General features: G+C 33.8%; 1 protein-coding gene across 2 annotated transcripts in view; it reads right to left on the minus strand.

Moving 5' to 3' along the window:
• The window catches only part of LOC142236223 (2-oxoglutarate dehydrogenase complex component E1-like), an 81,776-nt gene that overhangs the window by 51,508 nt on the left and 5,106 nt on the right, over positions 1 to 25,162 (minus strand). Inside the window, exons 4-11 of one of the 2 annotated variants that reach the window (XM_075307486.1) lie at positions 20,445 to 20,526; positions 20,199 to 20,375; positions 19,893 to 20,127; positions 14,514 to 15,227; positions 14,292 to 14,446; positions 13,337 to 14,231; positions 6,273 to 6,421; positions 3,784 to 3,881 (exon numbers count right to left, since the gene is read on the minus strand). In XM_075307486.1, the coding sequence (XP_075163601.1) occupies positions 3,878 to 3,881; positions 6,273 to 6,421; positions 13,337 to 14,231; positions 14,292 to 14,446; positions 14,514 to 15,227; positions 19,893 to 20,127; positions 20,199 to 20,375; positions 20,445 to 20,526 (2,411 nt within the window). In that variant the 3' untranslated portion in view covers positions 3,784 to 3,877. Of the gene's footprint in view, positions 1 to 3,783; positions 3,882 to 6,272; positions 6,422 to 13,336; positions 14,232 to 14,291; positions 14,447 to 14,513; positions 15,228 to 19,892; positions 20,128 to 20,198; positions 20,376 to 20,444; positions 20,527 to 25,162 lie in introns of those variants that run through there. The other variant, XM_075307485.1, reaches the window with a different exon arrangement.

Genomic DNA, 25,162 nt, shown 5'->3' on the forward strand with positions numbered 1-25,162 from the left:
TCTTTTTAACATAATATATCTGGTTGCATGCGGAAGGCATGACGCTAAAACTTCAACGTGAAGGAATATGTAAAATGTAATCATTCGTGTTGCGTGTACCGAAAACGATTTTCTTTGAACTTTTTTGAATTTCTTCGAAAATTTCAAAGTTTTATCACCCAAAATTTTTTTTTGTTACGAAATTTTTATTTGTGCAATAAAAAACAAATTGATAAAAAAACACAGCCCATTTCGTTTATATCAAGCACAGTTCTATTCTGACTTTAAGTCTTTAATAAAATCCAATTTGATGTTTCATAGTAAAAATTTTATATGGTTTTATACTGTCGAACATATTTTTGTAATCTTCCGAACATTTTTTGGAATATATGTAAAATAACGTTATTTCCGTTTCCAAATATTGCATTTTTAAGAAAGTGGCCAACTGAAGGTATGTTTATGTTAAATAATGTTTCTTTACATCGGCTCGTGGTCGTAGAATATATGCTTTATAAATATAACTACTTGACTGTTTACGCTGCTTATGCGTTGATGGCTATGGCGATAATTGTATGTTGATGACAATTTCAGCTACGTAACTCAGTGGACAGTGTGTCGGCTTAGAAACTGTAGGTTAGGTTAGGTGGCAGCCCGATGTATCAGGCTCACTTAGACTATTCAGTCCATTGTAATACCACAGTGGTGAACTTCTCTCTTATCACTGAGTGCTGCCCAATTCCATGTTAAGCTGAATGACAAGGGGCCTCCTTTTTATAGCCGAGTCCGAACGGCGTTCCACATTGCAGTGAAACCAAATAGAGAAGCTTTGAAACACTCAAAAATGTCGCCAGCATTACTGAGGTGGTATAATCCACCGCTGATAAACTTTTTGGTGTTCGGTCGAACCAAGAATCGAACCCACGATGTTGTGTATGCAAGGCGGGCATGCTAGTTCTAGAATCTCGACCCAAAATCGGAGGGCCGGTTTATAAGGGGGCTATATCAAAAACTGTACCGATACTCAATATATTCGGCACACCCCTTAAGGTCCTAGAATACCTCTAGATTTCCAATTTCAGGCAAATTGGGTAAAAACTACGGATTCTAAAAGCCCAAGAAGTAAAATCGGGAGATAAGTTTATATTGGGGCTATATCCAAACATGGTCCGATAATCACCATTTTCGGGGCATCTCTTTATTTTCCTAGAATACCTCTTGATTTCCAATTTCAGGTAAATTGGGTAAAAACTACGGATTCTAGAAGCCCAAGAAGTAAAATCGGGAAATCGGTCTATATGGGGGCTATATCAAAACATGGACCGGTACTCACCATTTTCGACACACGTCTTTATGGTCCTACAATACCTCTAGATTTTAAATTTCAGGCAAATTGGATAAAAACTACGGATTCTAGAAGCCCAAGAAGTACAATCGGGAAATCTATATGGGGGGTCTATATGGGGGCTATATCAAAACACGGACCGATACTCACCATTTCCGGCACACCTACTTAAGGTCCTAGAATACCTCAAGATTTCCGATTTCAGGCAAATCGGATAGAAAATACACTTTCTAGACGTCCAAGAAGCAAAATCGGTCCATATAGGGGCTATACCAAAACATGGACCGATACACCCCATTTTCGGCACACCTCTTTATGGTCCTAGAATACCTCTAGATTTCCAATTTCAGGCAAATCGGATAGAAAATACACTTTCTAGACGTCCAAGAAGTAAAATCGGGAAATCGGTCCATATGGGGGCTATACCAAAACGTGGACCGATAGACACCATTTTCGGTACACTTTTTGATGGTCCTAAAATACCTCTAGATTTCCAATTTCAGGCAAATTGGATAAAAACTACAGTTTTTATAAGCCCAAGATCGGGAGGTCGGTTTAAATGGGGACTATATCAAAACTTGGTCCGATATAGCCCATCTTCGAACTTGACCTGCCTGCAAACAAAAGACGAATCTGTGCCAAATTTCAGGACGATAGCGCTATTATTGAAGGCTGTAGCGTCATTACAACAGACAGACAGACGGACATACGGACATGCTTATATCGTGTTAGAATTTCTCCCTGATCAAGAATATATATACTTTATATAGTCGGAAATCGATATTTCGATGTGTTACAAATGGAATGACAAACTTATTATACCCCCGTCACCATTCTATGGTGGTGGGTATAAAAAAGTTCTAAGAACTATAAAACCTCTTGGAAGTGAGAAATATGTGAGGGAAGATGTAATTACCCAGAAAAGAATTTTTATTGAGTTAGTCTGTATGAAATTGTTTTTTTTTTTTTACAGGATGTAAAAGAATCAACGTTTATCATGAAAAGCAAATGGGAAAAAATATTTTTTTGTTTAAAATTTCGTTTGGGAGGAAAGAATTATTTTTGTGCGTGTATATATTTTGTTTATATATAGATATTTGGAGTATAACATTTAAATAAATTGTACACATATATTGTTTTTTTTTGTAATCCGCATAAGTATGTTTAGAACATTTTGCTGCAAGTAAATACACGTTTAAAAATTTGAAGTCACTAATTGGGGCCTTCAAAATATATATGCTTGGAGCAGAATATAATTTAGATTTTTTAATTGCTGGCATATAATTTCTTAAGGATAAATAAATTTTGTTTCTATTTGAATACTAGTTTTTTGAGCTCCAAACTCTTTTCAGCTATGCTTACAAAGGGAAATGTCGTATTAGGTCTATGAACAAAAATGTTTCCAATCACCTCTAAGTTGTGTACGTAAATCCCAGGTCTTATCTGTAAAGACTACGTTAATAATAAAGGTGGGGAAATAATGATTATAGCAGCCAATTTAACAATTAAACAAAAAAGCTTTGTGACAGTAACCCTCTTATAAATTGGAAATGTACATTCCAAAGCATGAAATTTAAAATCAGCTATTAATGTAAACCAGAAAGGGCTACATTTATTGTGAAGAACATGCGTAGTTCAATGAAGTTTTCTTTTATTGATAAACAATGGTTTATTTGTCTTTTAAGAGACATCTCTAATAAGAAAAAAAAAATCGTTTGTCTAAAATTTCGTTTCGGGGGAAAGAATTATTTTTTTATATATTTATTTCATTCATTATGTTCAAAAACTAACGCATATGTGAGACAAAAACGTATTTGTTGCTATTGCTCTCTGAAAAGAATTTGTGCTAATTTAAAGTTATATATGTTATGTATGTATTTCGTATAAATTCATATACTGTATTTCTCTATATCAAAGCATAACATTTATTCACATAATTGTTAATATCAATGCCGGAATTTGTGTATAGCATATATCTCTCCAACACATTTGTGGGAATTTTTCTTCCTTCTTCTTTTCGTCCATGTATTTATATGTTAATTTTTTGTTATTTTTTTAATTTTATTATATGTCATTTGGTTTTTGTGGTTGTTGTTTTATTTGAAAATTTTCTTGACATTCAGACGGCAGAAAATGCCTTTTACGCACACTTAAATCAAATTGTTATTCTTTTTTGATTTTTGGCCATTTAACGAATATTTGGCACAGTTTTTCATTTCATTCGAGATTTATTATGTTTGTGTCTATGGATATTAAGGTGGTTCGACTCTCATATAGGAAATATTAGAGCTGTCATTCGGGATTAATTCCGTCCCGAAATTCCGGGATTTATGGGATTTATTCCGAATCCAGGAAGTTTTTATTTTGAATCCCGGGATTTTTCGGGATCCTGAAAAATAATCCAAATTTATTAAATTTCTTTTCTATTTTAGGATTTTTATTAATAAAAATGTTTTATTATTATTGGCCCAACTTTATTATCGTAATATATTGAAATTGGTGTCTTCATTCAGTATAAACAACCCTTAGACCAGCGTCGACTGTGAGAGATGTTTTTCATCTGCAATAAGATAAGGTCGCGTATATCTGATGAAACTATGGATGCATTGATATTTTTAAGGTGTTACTTAAAATGATGAAGTATAAAAGAAAATCCTTAAAATCTTGGGTTGAGTACGAAAGCAATATGAAATACCTTTATATATTTTTGTGTTCATATATTTTTTTGTTAAATAGCAATTTGCAATTACACTTATGTTTTTTGTTACTTGTTTTGTTAATAAAATTCATTTCAACCAAATTTGATTAATGTAGTACAATTTTTTGCTGCTGTAGATTGTTATTACTCAAAATATTTAAAGTATGCCGAAAATTACGGGATCCCGAAAAAATCCCGAAATCCCAGAATTCAATATATATACCCCGAATCCCGGGGTATATAAAAATCGATCCCGAATGACAGTCCTAGCAAATATGCAAACAAACACCAGCGAAAACTCTCATTAACAAGAAAATCTTGGAGGTAACTTAGTTCAAAATGGATATTACTATTAAATGGCAATCTCGATTATTTTTGCAGGGCATTGAGAAAGTACTTTTCTGCAGCTAAATTGGAACCGTTGACGAGACTTGAGCAAAAAAATAGTTTGCGAGATAAAAAACTATTTTTTACGTTTTCTGCATGAATATCTGATCATTCATTAGCACAAAAATAATAACACTAATAGCAACACAGTTAAGGAAAATGTCAAAGTACACAGAAAAAAAATATCACCAAAATATTTCCAATTAAAAAGTTGATTGAAGTTGACAAAGTTTTCAATTAATAAATTAATTGATACAATTAACTTTTTAATCACGATAAAAACATTAAGTTAATTAAGTCAATGATTGAATATTTTTAAATTTTTAATTAAAAAATTAATTGATACAATTAACTTTTTAATCAATCTCGGAAGACAAAGTCAGTTAAAAAGTGATGGAATATTGTATAATTTTTATTTAAAAATTTATTTCAAATAATCAAACTAAAAACACAAAGTAGTTAAGAAAGTAATTGAAAATAGTTACGTTTTCAATTAAAAAATTGATTGAGTTTTGTCATCAACATCAATTAAATTTGCTAATGAAATAAATTAATTTCTTAATCAAGTTTTTTATACCCAATTAAATAATAGAATTTGAGACCATTACATGGTCGGGAAAATCATGTACCTGACCATTCAATTTTGTTCCTTTTTTGCAGGGATAAAAGTATTTTTATAGGTTACGTATAGACATGTCTAGAACCATTACATGGCCATAAAGACCATGTACATTGTTTTCATGACAATTTAATTTTTTTTGAACCAAAAGAATTTTATAAAAACATTGAGCAGGTGTGTACGATATCCATTTAGCGCGTCAGTCGTGTGTTGATAGTTTCTTGGAATGGACGGAGAATACGGAATTATTGTGTTTTGTGTTAATTTATTTATTCAGAAGTGGCAAGTGGTTTTATGTGAATACAAAAAAGGAAAGTGTAATTGAAAAAAATGTACCTGTTTTTTGTTCTGCATTTTGATATATGATATAATTTATTTTTATTTGCAGTTACATGATGTCTGCATTGGAACATTTGATGGGCGCGAAGTAAATAAGGAATGATTATTTATTGTTAAAATTGAACCAAAATTGTACAAATATATGATGTTTGCTTGCACGACATTATAAATATAAATAAACAATGAATTAGTTTATAAATAAATACAAACAAATAAATAAAGTTAATTTTGTGTTTTCTTTTCTCAAGTGGCGTCCTTTTTTCGACGACGAAAAATGTTTTTTTTTCATAAAGATCAAAACATTTTAGGTTGTGACCATGTTCTTTTAACTGGAAGAAAAACATTTTTGACGAATACCATAACATTTTAGATGGAAACCCAATTTTTTTTTATCAAATAGTTTTGAAATACATAAAGAAATCCATTTTCATTTAATTCTATTTTTACCAATTTGGCAACCTCTAAAGAGGCACTGTAATTAAGAATCTTCAACTATGATGTCGTTAGGGCGGATCGAAGGATTGTTTTTATTTACCTGTTAAGGTGTGTACTATGTTCCTTTTTCGAGTTGAAAACCACTTTATTTTCGCGATTACTTTTCCTTAAATAATCAAAATTATAAATTAAAACAAACTTATTCCTGTAAAGTCTTGCCGAAATCTAGAGGAACAAGAAACTGTGCATAAATTGAGTTAATTTATATGATTTATATTGAACTGTTTTAATAAAGTAACCGCGAAAATTTCAACGCGAAAAGCGAACATAGTACTTACCTTTAGCCATAACATGTTGTTTATGGGTGCGAAAATAATTCAGGGTACGCCCATACAATCTTGCCCCCCTCTTCGTACGTCCCTGATAGCCATGTAGATATTAGAAAAAGCAAAAACAAAACCATTTTCACTTACTCTTCATCTTCTGCGAGGGCTGTTTGAAATCTTGGTTGTACATAGGTCCACGCTCCCTGATTTTTATGTTCTTCTTGAGCCCATAGTACGTCTGCATTTTTGTATTTTAAAATTATCTCTCGGACTAAATCGTATGGAAAAGGACAAATCTAGAAGAATTTAAAAAAAAAATATGTTTACCTGCAGATTGATTGAACTATGAATCCCTAACTTGAAATTCATTATTCCGTTGGTATTTATAAGGAAAGAAATAGAAAATATATTTTCACTATGATCATAATATTTTTGTAAGTGAAAAACAAAATTCTTCCGTGACAAAATATCCCAGCAAAAACAAGTATACACGGACGAAAGTTCAGCCAGGCCGAATCTTATGTACCCTCCACCATGGATTGCGTAGAAACATCTACAAAAGACTGTCATCCACAATTGAATTACTTGGGTTGCGGTAATACTTACCGATCGCAAGGTATCTTAAATATTCTTAACATCGTCTTCTAAAGTGTAACTTAGTCCATACGTTGTATATATTAGACAAAAAAGGCATATATAGGTAAGTCTACAAGTAATTACGAACCGTCATGGACTTTTGCGCGGTAATTAGAGACCCAGAATTGAAATATGGGGGCTATATATAATTATGAACCGATATGGACCAATTTTTGTGTGATAGGGGATCGATTTATCTGAGGGCTATATAAAGGGTGATTTGTTAAGAGCTTGATAACTTTTTTAAAAAAAAAAACGCATAAAATTTGCAAAATCTCATCGGTTCTTTATTTGAAACGTTAGATTGGTCCATGACATTTACTTTTTGAAGATAATTTCAGTTAAATGTTGACCGCGGCTGCGTCTTAGGTGGTCCATTCGGAAAGTCCAATTTTGGGCAACTTTTTCGAGCATTTCGGCCGGAATAGCCCGAATTTCTTCGGAAATGTTGTCTTCCAAAGCTGGAATAGTTGCTGGCTTATTTCTGTAGACTTTAGACTTGACGTAGCCCCACAAAAAATAGTCTAAAGGCGTCAAATCGCATGATCTTGGTGGCCAACTTACCGGTCCATTTCTTGAGATGAATTGTTCTCCGAAGTTTTCCCTCAAAATGGCCATAGAATCGCGAGCTGTGTGGCATGTAGCGCCATCTTGTTGAAACCACATGTCAACCAAGTTCAGTTCTTCCATTTTTGGCAACAAAAAGTTTGTTAGCATCGAACGATAGCGATCGCCATTCACCGTAACGTTGCGTCCAACAGCATCTTTGAAAAAATACGGTCCAATGATTCCACCAGCGTACAAACCACACCAAACAGTGCATTTTTCGGGATGCATGGGCAGTTCTTGAACGGCTTCTGGTTGCTCTTCACTCCAAATGCGGCAATTTTGCTTATTTACGTAGCCATTCAACCAGAAATGAGCCTCATCGCTGAACAAAATTTGTCGATAAAAAAGCGGATTTTCTGCCAACTTTTCTAGGGCCCATTCACTGAAAATTCGACGTTGTGGCTCGTTAGTAAGTCTATTCATGATGAAATGTCAAAGCATACTGAGCATCTTTCTCTTTGACACCATGTCTGAAATCCCACGTGATCTGTCAAATACTAATGCATGAAGATCCTAACCTCAAAAGAATCACCCTTTATAACTATAGACCGATATGGACCTAGTTTGGCATGGTTGTCAGCGACCATATACTAGCACAATGTACCAAATTTCCACTAAATAGGGTGAAATTTGCTCCTCCAAGAGGCTCCAAAAACAAATCTGGTGATGGGTTTATATGGGGTCTATATATAATTATGCACCGATATGGACCAATTTCTGCATGGTTGTTAGAGACCATATACTTACATCACGTACCAAGTTTAAACCGGATCGGATGAATTTTACTCCTCCAAGAGTCTCCGGAGGTCAAATCTGGGTATCGGTTTATCTGGGGCCATATATAATTATGGACCGATATGAACCAATTTTTGCATGATTCTTAGAGACCATATACTAACACCACATACCAAATTGCAACTGGATCGGATGAATTTTGCTCCTTCACGAGGTTCCGCAAGCCATATATGTTATTGGGGCTATACGTAAAAGTGGTCCGATATAGCCCATTTGCAATACCATCCGCCCTACATCAATAACAACTACTTATGCTAAGTTTCAAGTCGATAGCTTGTTTCGTTCGGAAGTTAGCGTGATTTCAACAGACGGACGGACGGACGAACATGCTTAGATCGAGTTAAAATTTCACAACGACCCAGAATATATATACTTAATGGGGTCTTAGAGCAATATTTCGATGTGTTACAAACGGAATAAAAATTAGACTTTCTTTCCATGACATTACATTTAACAGGCTGATAAGTCCCCGGTCTGACACATAGATGGCGTCGCTAGTATTAAATGCATATTATTTTTATATAGTACCAACCTTCAAATGATCAAAATTTTACGTCTGTAAGTCAATTAGTATGTGAGATAGAGCGTCTTTTGTTATTGTGAAAAAAGGAATATCGTGTTTTGATAAAATACTGTGTTCTGAAGGGGAAAAATACGGTGGAAGCAAACCGTATTTTGATTGGTATGCAAAATTCAAGCGTGGTGAAATGAGCACGGAGGACGGAGGACGCCCGAAAGAGGTGGTTACCGACGAAAACATCAAAAAAAAATTCACAAAATGATTTTGAATGACCGTAAAATGAAGTTGATCGAGATAGCAGAGACCTTAAAGATATCAAAGGAACGTGTTGGCCATATTATTAATCAATATTTGGATATGCAAAATGGGCGGTGTTTGCAGCTGTTAACTCGTAATACACCCGAGTTTTTCCGTCGATATGTGACAATGGATGAAACATGGCTCCATTACTACACTCCTGAGTCCAATCGACAGTCGGCTAGGTGGACAGCGACCGGTGAATCGTCTCCGAAGCGTGGAGAGACTCAAAAGTCCGCTGGCAAAGTAATGGCCTCTGTTTTTTGGGATGCGCATGGAATAATTTTTATCGATTATCTTGAGAAGGGAAAAACCATCAACAGTGACTATTATATGACGTTATTGGAGCGTTTGAAGGTCGAAATCGCGGCAAAACGGCCCCATATGAAGAAGAAAAAAGTGTTGTTCCACCAAGACAAGGCACCGTGCCACAAGTCATTGACAACGATGGCAAAAATTCATGAATTGGGCTTCGAATTGCTTCCCCACCCACCGTCTTCTCCAGATCTGGCCCCCAGCGACTTTTTCTTGTTCTCAGACCTCAAAAGGATGCCCGCAGGGAAAAAATTTGGCTGCAATGAAGAGGTGATCGCTGAAACTGAGGACTATTTTGAGGCAAAACCGAAGAAGTACTACCAAAATGGTATTAAAAATTTGAAAGGTCGTTATAATCGTTGTATCGCTCTTAAAGGGAACTATGTTGAATAATAACAAGTATATACGTCCGTAAGTTCGGCCAGGCCGAAGCTTATGTACCCTCCATTATGGATTGCGTAGAAACTTCATCTAAACACTGCCATCCACAATCGAATTACTTAAGTTGCGGTAACGCTTGCCGATGGCAAGGTATCTTAAAACCTCCTAACACCATCTTCTAAATTGTATGTAAGTCCATACGTGGTATATATTAAACCAAAAAAGATCGATCCAATACGTATATAATTCAGTTTGACAAAGTAGACATAACATTTTGACAAAATTTTCTACAGAAATAAAATTTAACAAAATTTTCTATAGAAATAAAATTTTCACAAAATTTTCTACAGAAATAAAAATTTTTACAAAATTTTCTATAGAAAGAAAATTTTGACAAAAATTTCTACAGAAATAAAATTTTAACAAAATTTTCTATAGAAATAAACTTTTGACAAAATTTTCTATGGAAATAAAATCTTGGTAGATTATTTTTGGCTCGAGTGACAACCATGATTATGAACCGAATAAAATTTGAACAAAATTTTCTATAGAAATAAAATTTTGACAAAATTTTCTATAGAAATAAAATTTTGACAATGATGAAAATTTTATTATGAACCAAATAAAATTTTAACAAAATTTTCTCTAGATATAAAATTTTTGTAGATTAGATTAGATTATATTTTGGCTCTAGTGGCAACCATGATTATGAACCGATATGGACCAATTTTTGTGTGATTGGACCAATTTTGGTATGGTTGTTAGCGACCATATACTAACACCACGTGCCTAATTTGAATCGGATCGGATGAATTTTGCTCCTCCAAGAGGCTCCGGAGGTCAAATCTGGAGAATGTTGTATATGGGGGGCTATATATAATTATGGACCGATATGGACCAATTCTGGCATGGTTGTTAAAGATCATATAAAGGGTGATTCTTTTGAGGTTAGGATTTTCATGCATTAGTATTTGACAGATCACGTGGGATTTCAGACATGGTGTCAAAGAGAAAGATGCTCAGTATGCTTTGACATTTCATCATGAATAGACTTACTAACGAGCCACAACGTCGAATTTTCAGTGAATGGGCCCTAGAAAAGTTGGCAGAAAATCCGCTTTTTTATCGACAAATTTTGTTCAGCGATGAGGCTCATTTCTGGTTGAATGGCTACGTAAATAAGCAAAATTGCCGCATTTGGAGTGAAGAGCAACCAGAAGCCGTTCAAGAACTGCCCATGCATCCCGAAAAATGCACTGTTTGGTGTGGTTTGTACGCTGGTGGAATCATTGGACCGTATTTTTTCAAAGATGCTGTTGGACGCAACGTTACGGTGAATGGCGATCGCTATCGTTCGATGCTAACAAACTTTTTGTTGCCAAAAATGGAAGAACTGAACTTGGTTGACATGTGGTTTCAACAAGATGGCGCTACATGCCACACAGCTCGCGATTCTATGGCCAATTTGAGGGAAAACTTCGGAGAACAATTCATCTCAAGAAATGGACCGGTAAGTTGGCCACCAAGATCATGCGATTTGACGCCTTTAGACTATTTTTTGTGGGGCTACGTCAAGTCTAAAGTCTACAGAAATAAGCCAGCAACTATTCCAGCTTTGGAAGACAACATTTCCGAAGAAATTCGGGCTATTCCGGCCGAAATGCTCGAAAAAGTTGCCCAAAATTGGACTTTCCGAATGGACCACCTAAGACGCAGCCGCGGTCAACATTTAAATGAAATTATCTTCAAAAAGTAAATGTCATGGACCAATCTAACGTTTCAAATAAAGAACCGATGAGATTTTGCAAATTTTATGCGTTTTTTTTAAAAAAAAAGTTATCAAGCTCTTAACAAATCACCCTTTACTAACACCATGTTCCAAATGACAACCGGATTGGATGAAATTTGCTTCTCTTTTAGGCTCCGCAACCCAAATCTGGGGATCGGTTTATATGGGCGCCATATGTAATTATGGACCGATGTGGACCAATTTTTGCACGGTTGTTAGAGACCATATACCAATACCATGTACCAAATTTCAGCCGGATCGGATGCAATTTGCTCCTCTTTGAGGCTTCGTAAGTCAAATCTGGAGATCGGTTTATATGGGGTCTATATATAATTATGGACCGATGTGCACCAATTTTTGCATGGTTGTTAGAGACCATATACCAACATCATGTACCAAATTTCAGCCGGATCGGATGAAACTTTCTTCTCTTTGAGGCTCCGCAAGCCAAATCTGGGGATCGGTTTATATGGGGGCTATATATAATTATGGACCGATGTGAACCAATTTTTGCATGATTGTTAGAGACCATATACCAACACCATGTACCAAATTTCAGCCGGATCGGATGAAATTTGCTTCTCTTTTAGGCTCCGCAAGCCAAATCTGGAGATCGGTTTATATGGGGGCTATATATAATTATGGACCGATGTGGACCAATTTTTGCATGGTTGTTAGAGACCATATACCAACAACATATACCAAATTTCAGCCAGATCGGATGAAATATGCTTCTGTTAGAGGCTCCACAAGCCAAATCTGAGGGTCCCTTTATATGGGGGCTATACGTAAAAGTGGACCGATATGGCCCATTTTCAATACCATCCGACTTACATCAATAACAACTACTTGTGCCAAGTTTCAAGTCGATAGCTTGTTTCGTTCCCCCTCTTATGCTGTTTACTCAATAAATTTAAATTTTCTGAATTTTGCAGGGTATAAAAGACAGCTAGGATAAATTTCTCAAAAATATTGGAATAGTGAGTTGACCAATTTCTGGGTAAAGGTGAATACTAAGTTTGAGTTTAGCCGCTAAAATCAAAAATAAATCAGCAAAAAAGTATAAAACTTTACCTCTTTACTTTTTTCGCGATTACTTTTCTTTCATAATGCATTTCAAAGAATATAATATTTATAAAAACATGCTTTGAGCTATTCCCGATCAAGTTATATGTGCATCAAAGAGGTAAAGTTTTATACTTTTTGTGCTGATTTATTTTCGATTATCCAATCCAATCCAATCGAATGGATTTTTAATCCATTTTATGGAAAAAAAAACTTTGTGAAAATTTGCTTTGGGCTATTCCCCATCAAGTTATAATGAAATCTGCAACAAATATGTATAATTTTATGCCTTTTTTTTACTGATTTGGGTTTCACTTTGGTGGAAAAAATGACGATTTTAGCGGCTAAACTCGAACTTAATACTCACCTTAAAGGTGGAATTTGCGATGAAATATGTTAAGTATTGTTCAAAAGATCTTTACATAAAGATAACAATTGAGAAAATAAAGAGACCTTTTAATTTTTTAAAATATTTTCAAATGAAATCGATACAACGGATGCTTACAACGACAAGCCCATGTCAAATTCATTGCTTCTGATCCAATTTTGTACCACTTGCAGATGAAAAAAGAATATTTTCATTGCGTTTTTTGTGAGCTTTTTTTTTGCTGGGATATGTCATGATTATCAGATTATTTTTACTAGGTGTTACTATCAATATCTGGACGTGAATGCGGTGAAATTTACATTATTATGCCACGGAAATACGTGTCGGTGTGTCAAAAAGTCTGCTTTACAAATATATACATACATGCGAAACATAATATTTTCCAAAGCAGTAGAGGAGTTCAAAAGCAAACTCACCTGTTCCACTCTAATCAAACATATATCACTCTCAGCTTTCTTGTCGGCCCGTGCCTTAAATAAATCAAAATAAACTTTTCCCGAACAGAAAACCACTTTCTTAACACAATCGGGATTTTCCGAACAAGGTCCACTGTCGACAATAATACGTTGGAACTCCGTACACTCAGTCATATCCGTAAAGGGACTTCTTGCCAAGGGGTGTCTTAGTCCCGACTTTGGTGTACATAATATTAATGGCTTGCGAAATGGTAAAGCGATTTGTCTCCTTAAAATATGAAATAAATTTGCCGGTGTTGTGCAATTCGCCACAATCCAATTGGTGGCATTCAATTGCCTTAAAGCGACATCATCACAATCACATGGCATTGTATCGGGATCATCATGACACATTTGAAGAAAGCGTTCTAGGCGACATGAGGAATGTTCTGGACCCATTCCTTCCATTCCATGGGGTAGGAGTAGTACTAGACCCGATTGCCGGACCCATTTCATTTCTCCACTGGATATGAATTGGTCAAAAATTGGTTGGCCAGTATTGGAAAAATCACCAAACTGTGCTTCCCACATAACCAGAGCATTAGGATTACTCATAGAATAGCCATGTTCAAAACCCAACACAGCATATTCACTTAAACTGCTATTGCTAACCGTATATGTGGCTTGATCCGGATATAAGTGGGCCAATACATTATAGGTAGCCTTATCGATAGATTGGTGACGTAATACATGATGACGATGGGAGAATGTACCACGTTCAACATCTTCTCCAGAGAGACGTACATGAATCCCGTCCTTAAGCAGAGTGCCATAAGCTAAAGCTTCGCCCAAAGCCCAATCGACCATATTCTCCTTCACCATTTGTTGACGAGCTTGCAGAATACGGTCCAGACCCCTAAGAATTTAATGAATGGATTTCATTATTGGACATACGAAAAATTGGTAGAACGCTTACTTATGAATTTCGAAATGGGCTTCCGGTGGTGGTGGAGACGAAAATTTTTTGGCTATATGCATTAAAATCTCCTTCTTAACTCCAGTAGGCTTCATTTCCATGCGATCCTTACCATCAAAGAATCCTGACCAAGGAGAATCAATCCAATCTTTGTACTATCCAAATGAAATGAAACGAAAATATTTAATTTCTTGTTTCATACTAAAGTGTTTTTCATCTTACCCTTATCGTCTGCTCTTTGTCCGATTCCTTGAAACCCTCTTCCAAAATATTATTATATTCATCAATTTTGGCCTTTAGCTCTTCTGTAGTTATAACCTTCTCTTGGATCAGTTTATCGGAATACAATTGCAACACAGGATTATGTTTACGTATCTTTTGGTACATCAAGGGTTGGGTAAACATGGGTTCATCTGCCTCATTGTGACCATTGCGTCGATAGCCCACTATATCTAGAACAATGTCATTACGCCATGTAGCCCTCCATTCTGCAGCTAAACCGCTAAGAAATACTGCAGCCTCTGGATCATCGGCATTGACATGGAAAATTGGAGCATTAACCACTCGAGCCACATCTGTGCAAAATGGTGAAGATCGATGAAAGCGAGGATCCGTTGTAAAGCCCACCTGATTGTTGATGACTATGTGAATGGTTCCATGATTTGTGTATGATGGTAAATCGGATAAGTGAATACTCTCATAGACCACACCCTGACCACAGAAGGCAGCATCGCCATGTATAAGAATGGACATGACCCTGCGACCCTCTGAATCTCCTTTGTAGAATTGCTCGGCTCTCGTTTTACCCATAACTATGGGATTTACTGCTTCCAAATGTGAAGGATTTGCAACCAAAGCAATTCGAACATTCTTATTGGTAACACGATTCAAACGTTCTGTATAGGTGCCCAAATGGTATTTGACATCACCAGAACCCTTAAAGAAATTGTGTGGAATTCATTTTTTTTATAGAGCAACTAAAGAAAGCCAAAAGTTTGGATCAAAAGGTTTACGAAGAAACCGGCATAAAATTTTCGAAAAGTGAAGGCCAGATTTGATCGAAATCTATGCTGCAGACACATATTGAAAAATGCAACACATATTGAAAAATGAGTTTGGACTAAACCCATTGAAGTTCCAAAAAGTGTAAGAAGAAGTCATTTCAAATTGAGCAGTTTGTGAACAAACAAATTGATCGGATTTAATTGCCAAGTGGTCAGGTGAAAATGTACACCTTCTATCGGCCACCAGAATTCAAGCGCCGCCGATGGTAATGGCGTGGGCTACCGCAACGGCCGATAGTCGCTCCCCGCTCGTGTGGTAAAAATAAATGCCGAATATTATCGGGAAAATGTCCTAAAGACAGTATTGAAGACTTGTGCAAACATTTTGGCCGCAGACCATAGGCACTCCAACAAGACTCAGAATGGTTCTTCGCTTCATTTCTACCACACAATGGCCACCAAAATCCCCGGATCTCAATCCCTACTTGTAGAGGCAATAAAAAATACCAATGTGTTGGTCATTCGAAGCTGGTTCTTCGCTGGGAATGGGCAAAAATACTGCAGAGCCACTTTCGTGCAGCGTGTGATAGCCAACTCGAACTGCACTTTAGTTTGTTGCATTACAAATCAACCACCCTGTTTTTTTTTCTATACTTCTAGCGGGGTCCACATCCCAAAACATTTCGAATAATTCAGACCAGCCATTTTTATTTGTTATACCCTGCTCCACAGGGTTAGTTCAGGTATAGTAGCAGTTTTCTCAGGATAATGGGCTCACTCCTAGTTTCGAACAAACAGCAACTGGGAGTGAGCAACAGTAATCATGATTGCATTTGAGTGTGAGTGTTTTAAAGCTTCTCAAAATGGTAATGTGAAATGCCTTTGGGACTCTGCTATAAAACGGAGGTCCCTTGCCAATGAACTAAACAATCGGGAATCGCACATCTCCCAGTGATAAGAGAGAAGTTCATCACTGTGTCATCAGCAGGGCTGTGGAGTCGAGCCAATTTTGCTCGACTCCAGCATTTTTCATCAGTCTCGACTCCGACTCCCGAGTCGACTCCGGGTAATATAACTAAATCTCATTTTAATACCTCTAATTTGTAGTTCTATTGTGGGGGTACCGTAAATGGATCGATATAAATTATCGTATTTATTTATGTATGCAAAAAATATCTTAATTTCACATTTGGTGTCAATTGAACTCTATATTTAAAAATTTAAGGCAATGTCGGTCCTATGTTTAATAAATAAATAAAATAATGAATAAATACTCATCACAATATGAGCACAATATGAGCGACTATAATATATCCTTTACAACTTTGTATTTAGTTCTACATTTCGATAAAATCTCAAATCCTTCAAATTTGTTGAGTGCTTTATAAAAAGGTTTATGTTCCCATTAACCAATATTTAAAACTGACCCGAAATCATAAATACCTTGGGCATTTATGCCCATTTTTCAAAAATGCATTTATGATTCATCAGTCGATAAATATGAATTAGAGGTATAGGAAATGAGTCATTTTTACAAGTTTTCGTCTTAGCAGTGAATTTCAGTGAGCATCAGTAAGAAATAAAATTTTGAGAAAATTTGCTATAGAAATAAAATTTTAAAATTTTATTTTTGAGAAAATTTGCTATAGAAATAAAATTTTGAGAAAATTTTCTATAGGAGTAAAATTTTGAGAAAATTTTCTCTAGAAATAAAATTTTGATAAAATTGTGTATTGAAATAACATTTTGACCAAAATATCTATAGAAATAAAATTTTTATAAAATAAAATTTTGACAAAATTGTTAATAGAAATAAACTTTTTAACAAAATTTTCTATAGAAATAAAATGTTGACTAAATTTTTTATAGAAATAAAATGTTGACTAAATTTTTTATAGAAATGAAATTTTGACAAATTTTTCTATAGAAATAAAATTTTGACAAAATTTTCTATAGAAATTTTGACTAAATTTTCTATAGAAATAAAATTTTGACTAAATTTTTTATAGACATAAAATTTTGACTAAATTTTCTATAGAAATAAAATTTTGACAAAGTTTTCTATAGAAATAAATTTTTGAAAGAATTTTCTGTTCGAAATATTTTAAATAAATTTTTATGGTGATGGGCATTATAATGCATCAATTCAGCCCAACTGCTAGTCTAACATTCTAGAAAATTTCCAATTACATTCCGTAATTGGAAGTTGCTTTTGATTTACAGTCATAACGACTCCAGCAAAACCTTCAGACTCCGACACCACAGCCCTGGCCATCACAATGAACTGATTACTCTAAGGGTGGTGGAAAATGTGTTGTATACAAATGGTACCATATTTTATTGTGTAACCACAATGTTGCCTAAACCCCTTGCGAAGATCACACTATTTGCTTTGAAAACGAACAAAAATGTGCAACACTGATCAAAAACAACAACAAACAAGTAAGGAAAGTCTAAAGTCGGGCGGGGCCGACTATATTATACCCTGCACCACTTTGTAGATCTATATTTTCGATACCATATCACATCCGTCAAATGTGTTGGGGGCTATATATAAAGGTTTGTCCCAAATACATACATTTACATATCACTCGATCTGGACAGAATTTGATAGACTTCTACAAAATCTATAGACTCAAAATTTAAGTCGGCTAATGCACTAGGGTGGAACACAATGTTAGTAAAAAAAAAATATGGGAAACATTTAAATCTGAAGCAATTTTAAGGAAACTTCGCAAAAGTTTATTTATGATTTATCGCTCGATATATATGTATTAGAAGTTTAGGAAAATTAAAGTCATTTTTACAATTTTTCGACTTAGCAGTGGCGATTTTACAAGGAAAATATTGGTATTTTGGCCATTTTTGTCGAAATCAGAAAAACATATATATGGGAGCTATATCTAAATCTGAAACGATTTCAACCAAATTTGGCACGCATAGCTACAATGCTAATTCTACTCCCTGTGCAAAATTGCAACTAAATCGGAGCAAAAAATTGGCCTCTGTGGTCATATGAGTGTAAATCAGGCGAAAGCTATATATGGAAGCTATATCTAAATCTGAACCGATTTCAACCAAATTTGGCACGCATAGCTACAATGCTAATTCTACTCCCTGTGCAAAGTTTCAATTAAATCGGAGTAAAAGATTGACCACTTTGGTCATATGAGTGTAAATCGGGCGAAAGCTATATATGGGAGCTATATCTAAATCTGAACCGATTTCAATAAAATTTGGCACACTTAACTATACTCCTAGTGCAAAATTTCAACCAAATTGGGGTAAAACTCTGGCTTCTGGGACCGTATTAGTCCATATCGGGCGAAAGATATATATGGGAGCTATATCTAAATCTGAACCGATTTCAATAAAATTTGGCACACTTGACTATAGTACTAATTGTTCTTCTTGTGCAAAATTTTAAACAAATTAGGGTAAAACTCTGGCTTCTGGGGCCATATAAGTCCATATCGGGCGAAATATATATATGGGAGCTATATCTATATCTGAACCGATTTCTTCCAAAATCAATAGGGGATCTATTCTGAGCCAAAACACATACTTGTGCCAAATTTGAAGTCGATTGGACAAAACTGCGACCTAGACTTTGATTACAAAAATGTGTTCACGGACAGACGGACAGACGGACATGGCTATATCGACTCAGGGACCCACCCTGAGCATTTTTGCCAAAGACACTATGTGTCTATCTCGTCTCCTTCTGGGTGTTGCAAACATATGCACTAACTTATAATACCCTGTTACACAGTGTGGCGCAGGGTATAAAAAGTGGTTTTGTAAACAAATGAAAATTTGCGAACATTTTCGATTGTTGTTAACAACTAACATTAAGAAAACGCATTTGCTTTCTCTTTTATTTTAAAAATATTTAGTCTCGAATTTGTTGTTGTCGCGCGTGCAACCATTTGCATCGTAGACTATGCGATGGGTTACACCCCGTCAATCGAACGTGCACATTTTGGGTAGGCTGGACTGGATTTTTCAATCGGACAAAAATTTTCGATTTATGGGGGAAAGGTGTAAAATATGCAACACATTTTTTACCAATCGAAATCACTTTAAATGAGCCTGAAATAACGTGCTGTCCCATACCCAACCTAACCTAACAGCGGCTATACCCAAAAAAAAAATCCGTAGGTAAACTAACGCTAGATTTAACTTATTTTTATTGCAAAAAAATATTTATCTGTAGTTAAATTTTATTATTTTTATCGAAATTTTCCACAGCCCAGTGCAAGTATCCTTTTCTTAAGTATGTCTCAAACATTTTATGAACTAAGCGTAATAAAGTTCAATGACCGTACACATAAGTTCAATATGAACTAAAGCAAAAGAAAATTTTCGTACGATATCCAAAAATAGTAAAAATGAACTATGGTATGGTTAAAATGGCCATGATTTGGTGGCAATGACTTTTTTCTTTACTTTCAGTTAATGTTTTCTTCTATGGAAGGGTGTTATTTCGTGTAGTATAATTTAGTTCAATAATAGTACGTCGTAGTTCACTCTTGCTATAAAACAGTTTACTTTTTTCTGTGTATTTGATTGGAGTAAGTAAAATTGTTCAAATTACCGAATCAGCAGCTTCTAATACTCGGAACTGTGCAAATATCTGTGACAAGGGTTTTCGGCAAATATTAGCTAAAGTATTCAATCGACCTCTGTGGGCTAAGCCAATTATAAAAGATTCTACACCCAATGCTGAGGATCGATCTATGACTTCCTTCAAGCATGGTATTAACACTTCACAACCTTCCAAACCGAAACGTTTCTCAGAGGACCACTTTTTAGCCAAAAAGTTTTCAAATCTAAAATTAAAATGGAAAAAAATTGTTTTAGCTACTTTCTCCGATTATGGGAACATTGTTGGCAATCTTACGCTGTGGCTCGTATGAGTCGCGATAAGATTAACTTCTTTTTTTCGGGTGACATTTGTAATTGGCCTGGTTTCTCTATACGTTCTCTTATCCAAGCCCGTTTTTTGCCACAGAATATATACATGTACTCAATGCCCATAGTATGACAATAAATTTTTTCCAAACGATTTAAAATCTCACTAGAAATATTAATAGTTTGTGAAATTGTTTAAGAAAAGTTTAACATAGTAGTAAGAAGTTTAGCTTACCGAAAAGTCAATTCAGTTTCATCTCCACCAATAAAAGTAGTGGTACCGGTCAATTTGAATGTTTGATCCAAATTTCTTTCATCTGAAAAATAGAGGTAACATTTTCGAATTTTACTACACAGAAAAAAATTTCACGAAAATTTTTCCAATTAAAATCTTTATTGAGTTTTAACAAATATTCAATTAAAAATTTAATTGATTCAACAAATTTTTTAATTGAAACAAAAATCAATCACACAAATTAATAGTATCAATTATTTTTTAATTGGATCAATTAATTTTTTAATTGATACTATCATTTCTGTGATTGAAGATATTCAATTAAAAAATTAATTGATCCAATTAATTTGTTGATTGAATCGGAAAATTTTTTTTGTGTACATGAACACAAGTCAAGTTGCTACAATTGCTTCTTGTCGGTACCGGTTATCTACGAGGTGTAAACGTTTTTTGGCCTTGATGCAATTTTGTCATACTGATAACGTATCATTTTACACTGAATGTTGTTGACCTATTTCCAGAACGAAGTAACAGACCGCATTTAACTCGGAGGATGTATGTTCAGTCCTAAAATCGGTCAGAATAGTAAAGAAATTGGACTACGCAATATTAACTGTAGCGGTATTTTTAATCGAAATTTGCTAGGTTCCTACAAAAAAAAAGAACATAATACTTTAGTACTTTAGGTTTAACGAAAAACAAATTATAAAAATTTTAGGTCATAAATTTTTCACTAAAGTATATTTAAGAACCAAAAGTAGTTTTAGGTATATTTTTGAACTGTAATATCCTTACAAGCTCATATATATATATATATATATATATATATATATATATATATATATATATATATATATATATATATATATATATATATATATATATATATATATATATATATATATATATATATATATATATATATATATATATATATATATATATATATATATAATATATATATATATATATATATATATATATATATATATATATATATATATATATATATATATATATATATATATATATATATATATATATATATATATATATATATATATATATATATATATATATATATATATATATATATATATATATATATATATATATATATATATATATATATATATATATATATATATATATATATATATATATATATATATATATATATATATATATATATATATATATATATATATATATATATATATATATATATATATATATATATATATATATATATATATATATATATTTAGGAGCTTGTAAGGATATTACAGTTCAAAAATATACCTAAAACTACTTTTGGTTCTTAAATATACTTTGGTGAAAAATTTATGACCTAAAATTTTTAACTCACATTCGACATTGCTGCTCACAGTATTCTCTGATGATTATCTCCCGATTTGACTGAAATATATTGGAATATCCAAGATTTTCGTCACTACTACGATGTTTGCTTAGTTTCTTTGGGGTAGATGTGTGCACGTGTCTCACACTCTCAATCAGAAGTGTCGTGACTCACGAATAATGTTACGAGTAGCCACCGTGGTGCAATGCACCGAAAGAATTCTCTTCGTTAATTTTACGAAGAATTCTTCATTAACTATTCTTCCTGAATTCTTCATTAAAATAACGAAATTTTCATTCATTTACGTAAATTTTACGAAGAACATTTTACGAATATACGAAACTTCTACGAAACATTCTACATTAACTTTTCTTCGTAAAAAGTTCGTACTTTTAACGAAACTTTCTTCACATTTCATGAATTTTGTGAAGAAGTTTTTACGAATATTTTACGAAACATTCTGCGTTAAAATTTCTTCATAAAAAGTACGAAACATTTTCTTTGAAATAACGAAGAAGTTTCATTGAAGTTGTAAAATTGCCGTTCGCGGCATTAAATTGTCTTTTATAATGTGCTTGAGTGTATTCCTTTATTCTATTTTTTATGCAAGTCTATGCTACTTCTCATTTGGGTGATAGCGCGCTATGAATAAAAGTGAAACAATAAAACTAAAAATTATTCAAAAACTTAAGATGTAAAGTAGTGATGTCATTTTTCACACTTGCAACTACAACCAAGTGCACTTTCGACTATAATTTTTTTTCTAAAAGTTCGAACATTTTTCAGAAAAAAGTACGAAAGTTTTTCATAAAAAGTACGAACCTATTTCATAAAAACTACGAAAATTTTTCATAAAAAGTACGAAACATTTTCATAAAAAGAACGAATTTGTTTCATAAAAAGTACGAAGATTTTTCATAAAAAGTACGAATTTTTTTCATACAAACTACGAAAATTTTGGAAGAACTTTTCTTCGTAAAAAGTACGAAATATTTCGTACTTTTAATGAACAGTTTCTTTGGTTGTAAAACAATGACAAATTTCGTACTTTTAACGACATTTTTCGTTCTTTTTACGAAGAAAATTCTTTCGGTGTATAAATATTAGGTCCCTTGTCATTGAGCTTAACATGAAATCGGGCAGCATAAGAGAGGAGTTCACCACTGTGGTATCACAATGGACTGAATAGTCTAAGTGAGCCTGATACATCGGGCTGCCACCTAACCTAACCTAACCTACGAGTAGCTGACTCAGTCGCAGGGGCGGTAATTCGTAGAAACTTTTCTATATGATATATACATACGTCCGGCCCAGATGTAATGATATCAAAACGTCGCTCTAAGATGGTACACCCAAAGAAATTTATTAGTAGAAAGAGCAGAAATGTCTGCTAAAACAGCAAACATTGTCTGCTATTTTTATACCCACCACCATAGAATGGTGACGGGGGTATAATAAGTTTGTCATTCCGTTTGTAACACATCGTAATATAGATTTCCGACTATATAAAGTATATATATTCTTGATCAGGGAGAAATTTTAAGACGATATAACCATGTCCGTCTGTCTGTCTGTTGTAATCACGCTACAGTCTTCAATAATGAAGCAATCGCGATGAAATTTTGCACAAACTCGTCTTTTGTCTGCAGGCAGGTCAAGTTCGAAGATGGGCTATATCGGTCCAAGTTTTGCTATAGTCCCCATATAAACCGACCTCCCGATTTGGGGTCTTGAGCTTATAGAAACCATAGTTTTATCCAATTCGTCTAAATCTAGAGGTATTTTAGGAATATAAAGAGGTGTGCCAAAAATGGTCAGTATCGGTCCATGTTTTGGTATAGCCCCCATTTAGACCGATCTCCAGATTTTACTTCTCGTGCTTATAGAAACCGTAGTTATTATCCAACTTGCTTGAAATTGGAAATCTAGAGGTATTTTAGGACGATAAAGAGGTGTGCCAAAAATGGTGAGTATCGGTCCATGTTTTGGTATAGCCCCCATATAGACTGATCTCCCGATTTTATTTCTCGTGCTTATAGAAACCGTAGTTATTATCCAATTTGCCTGAAATTTGAAATCTAGAGTTATTTTATGACCATAAAGAGGTGTGCCGAAAATGGGATATATCGGTCCATGTTTTGTTATAGCCCTCATATAGACCGATCTCCCAATATTACTTCTTGGGCGTCTAGAAAGTGTATTTTCTATACGATTTGCTTGAAATTGAAAATCTAGAGGTATTTTAAGACCACAAATAGGGGTGTCGAAATGGGGAGTATCGGTTCATGTTTTGGTATAGCCCCCATAAAGCCCCCATGAAACCGTAGTTTTTATTTGCCTAAAATTGGAAATCGAGATGCATTTTAGGACCACAAATAGGTGTGCAGACTGATCGCCCGATCTTAGATTTCGTAGTTTGCCTGAAATTTGAATTCTAGAGGTATTTGAGTCACATTAAGTGGTGTGCCGAAAATTTTGGGTATTGGTCCATGTTTTGGTATAGCCCCCATATAGAGCTACCTCCCGGATTTAGTTCTTAGGCTGCTAGAATCTGTATTATATATATATATATATATATATATATATATATATATATATATATATATATATATATATATATATATATATATATATATATATATATATATATATATATATATATATATAAATATATATATATATATATATATATATATATATATATATATATATATATATATATATATATATATATATATATATATATATATATATATAATATATATATATATATATATATATATATATATATATATATATATATATATATATATATATATATATATATATATATATATATATATATATATATATATATATTTGTGGTCTTAAAATACCTCTAGATTTTCAATTTCAAGCAAATCGGATAGAAAATACAGTTTCTAGACGCCCAAGAAGTAATATTGGGAGATCGGTCTATATGAGGGCTATAACAAAACATGGACCGATATATCCCATTTTCGCCACACCTCTTTATGGTCATAAAATAACTCTAGATTTCAAATTTCAGGCAAATTGGATAATAACTACGGTTTCTATAAGCACGAGAAATAAAATCGGGAGATCAGTCTATATGGGGGCTATACCAAAACATGGACCGATACTCACCATTTTTGGCACATCTCTTTATCGTCCTAAAATACCTCTAGATTTCCAATTTCAAGCAAGTTGGATAATAACTACGGTTTCTATAAGCACGAGAAGTAAAATCTGGAGATCGGTCTAAATGGGGGCTATACCAAAACATGGACCGATACTCACCATTTTTGGCACACCTCTTTATATTCCTAAAATACCTCTAGATTTAGACGAATTGGAT

The sequence above is a fragment of the Haematobia irritans genome, chromosome 4, assembly GCF_050003625.1.
Source record: "Haematobia irritans isolate KBUSLIRL chromosome 4, ASM5000362v1, whole genome shotgun sequence".
In the NCBI taxonomy this organism is placed as follows: Eukaryota; Metazoa; Arthropoda; class Insecta; order Diptera; family Muscidae; genus Haematobia; species Haematobia irritans.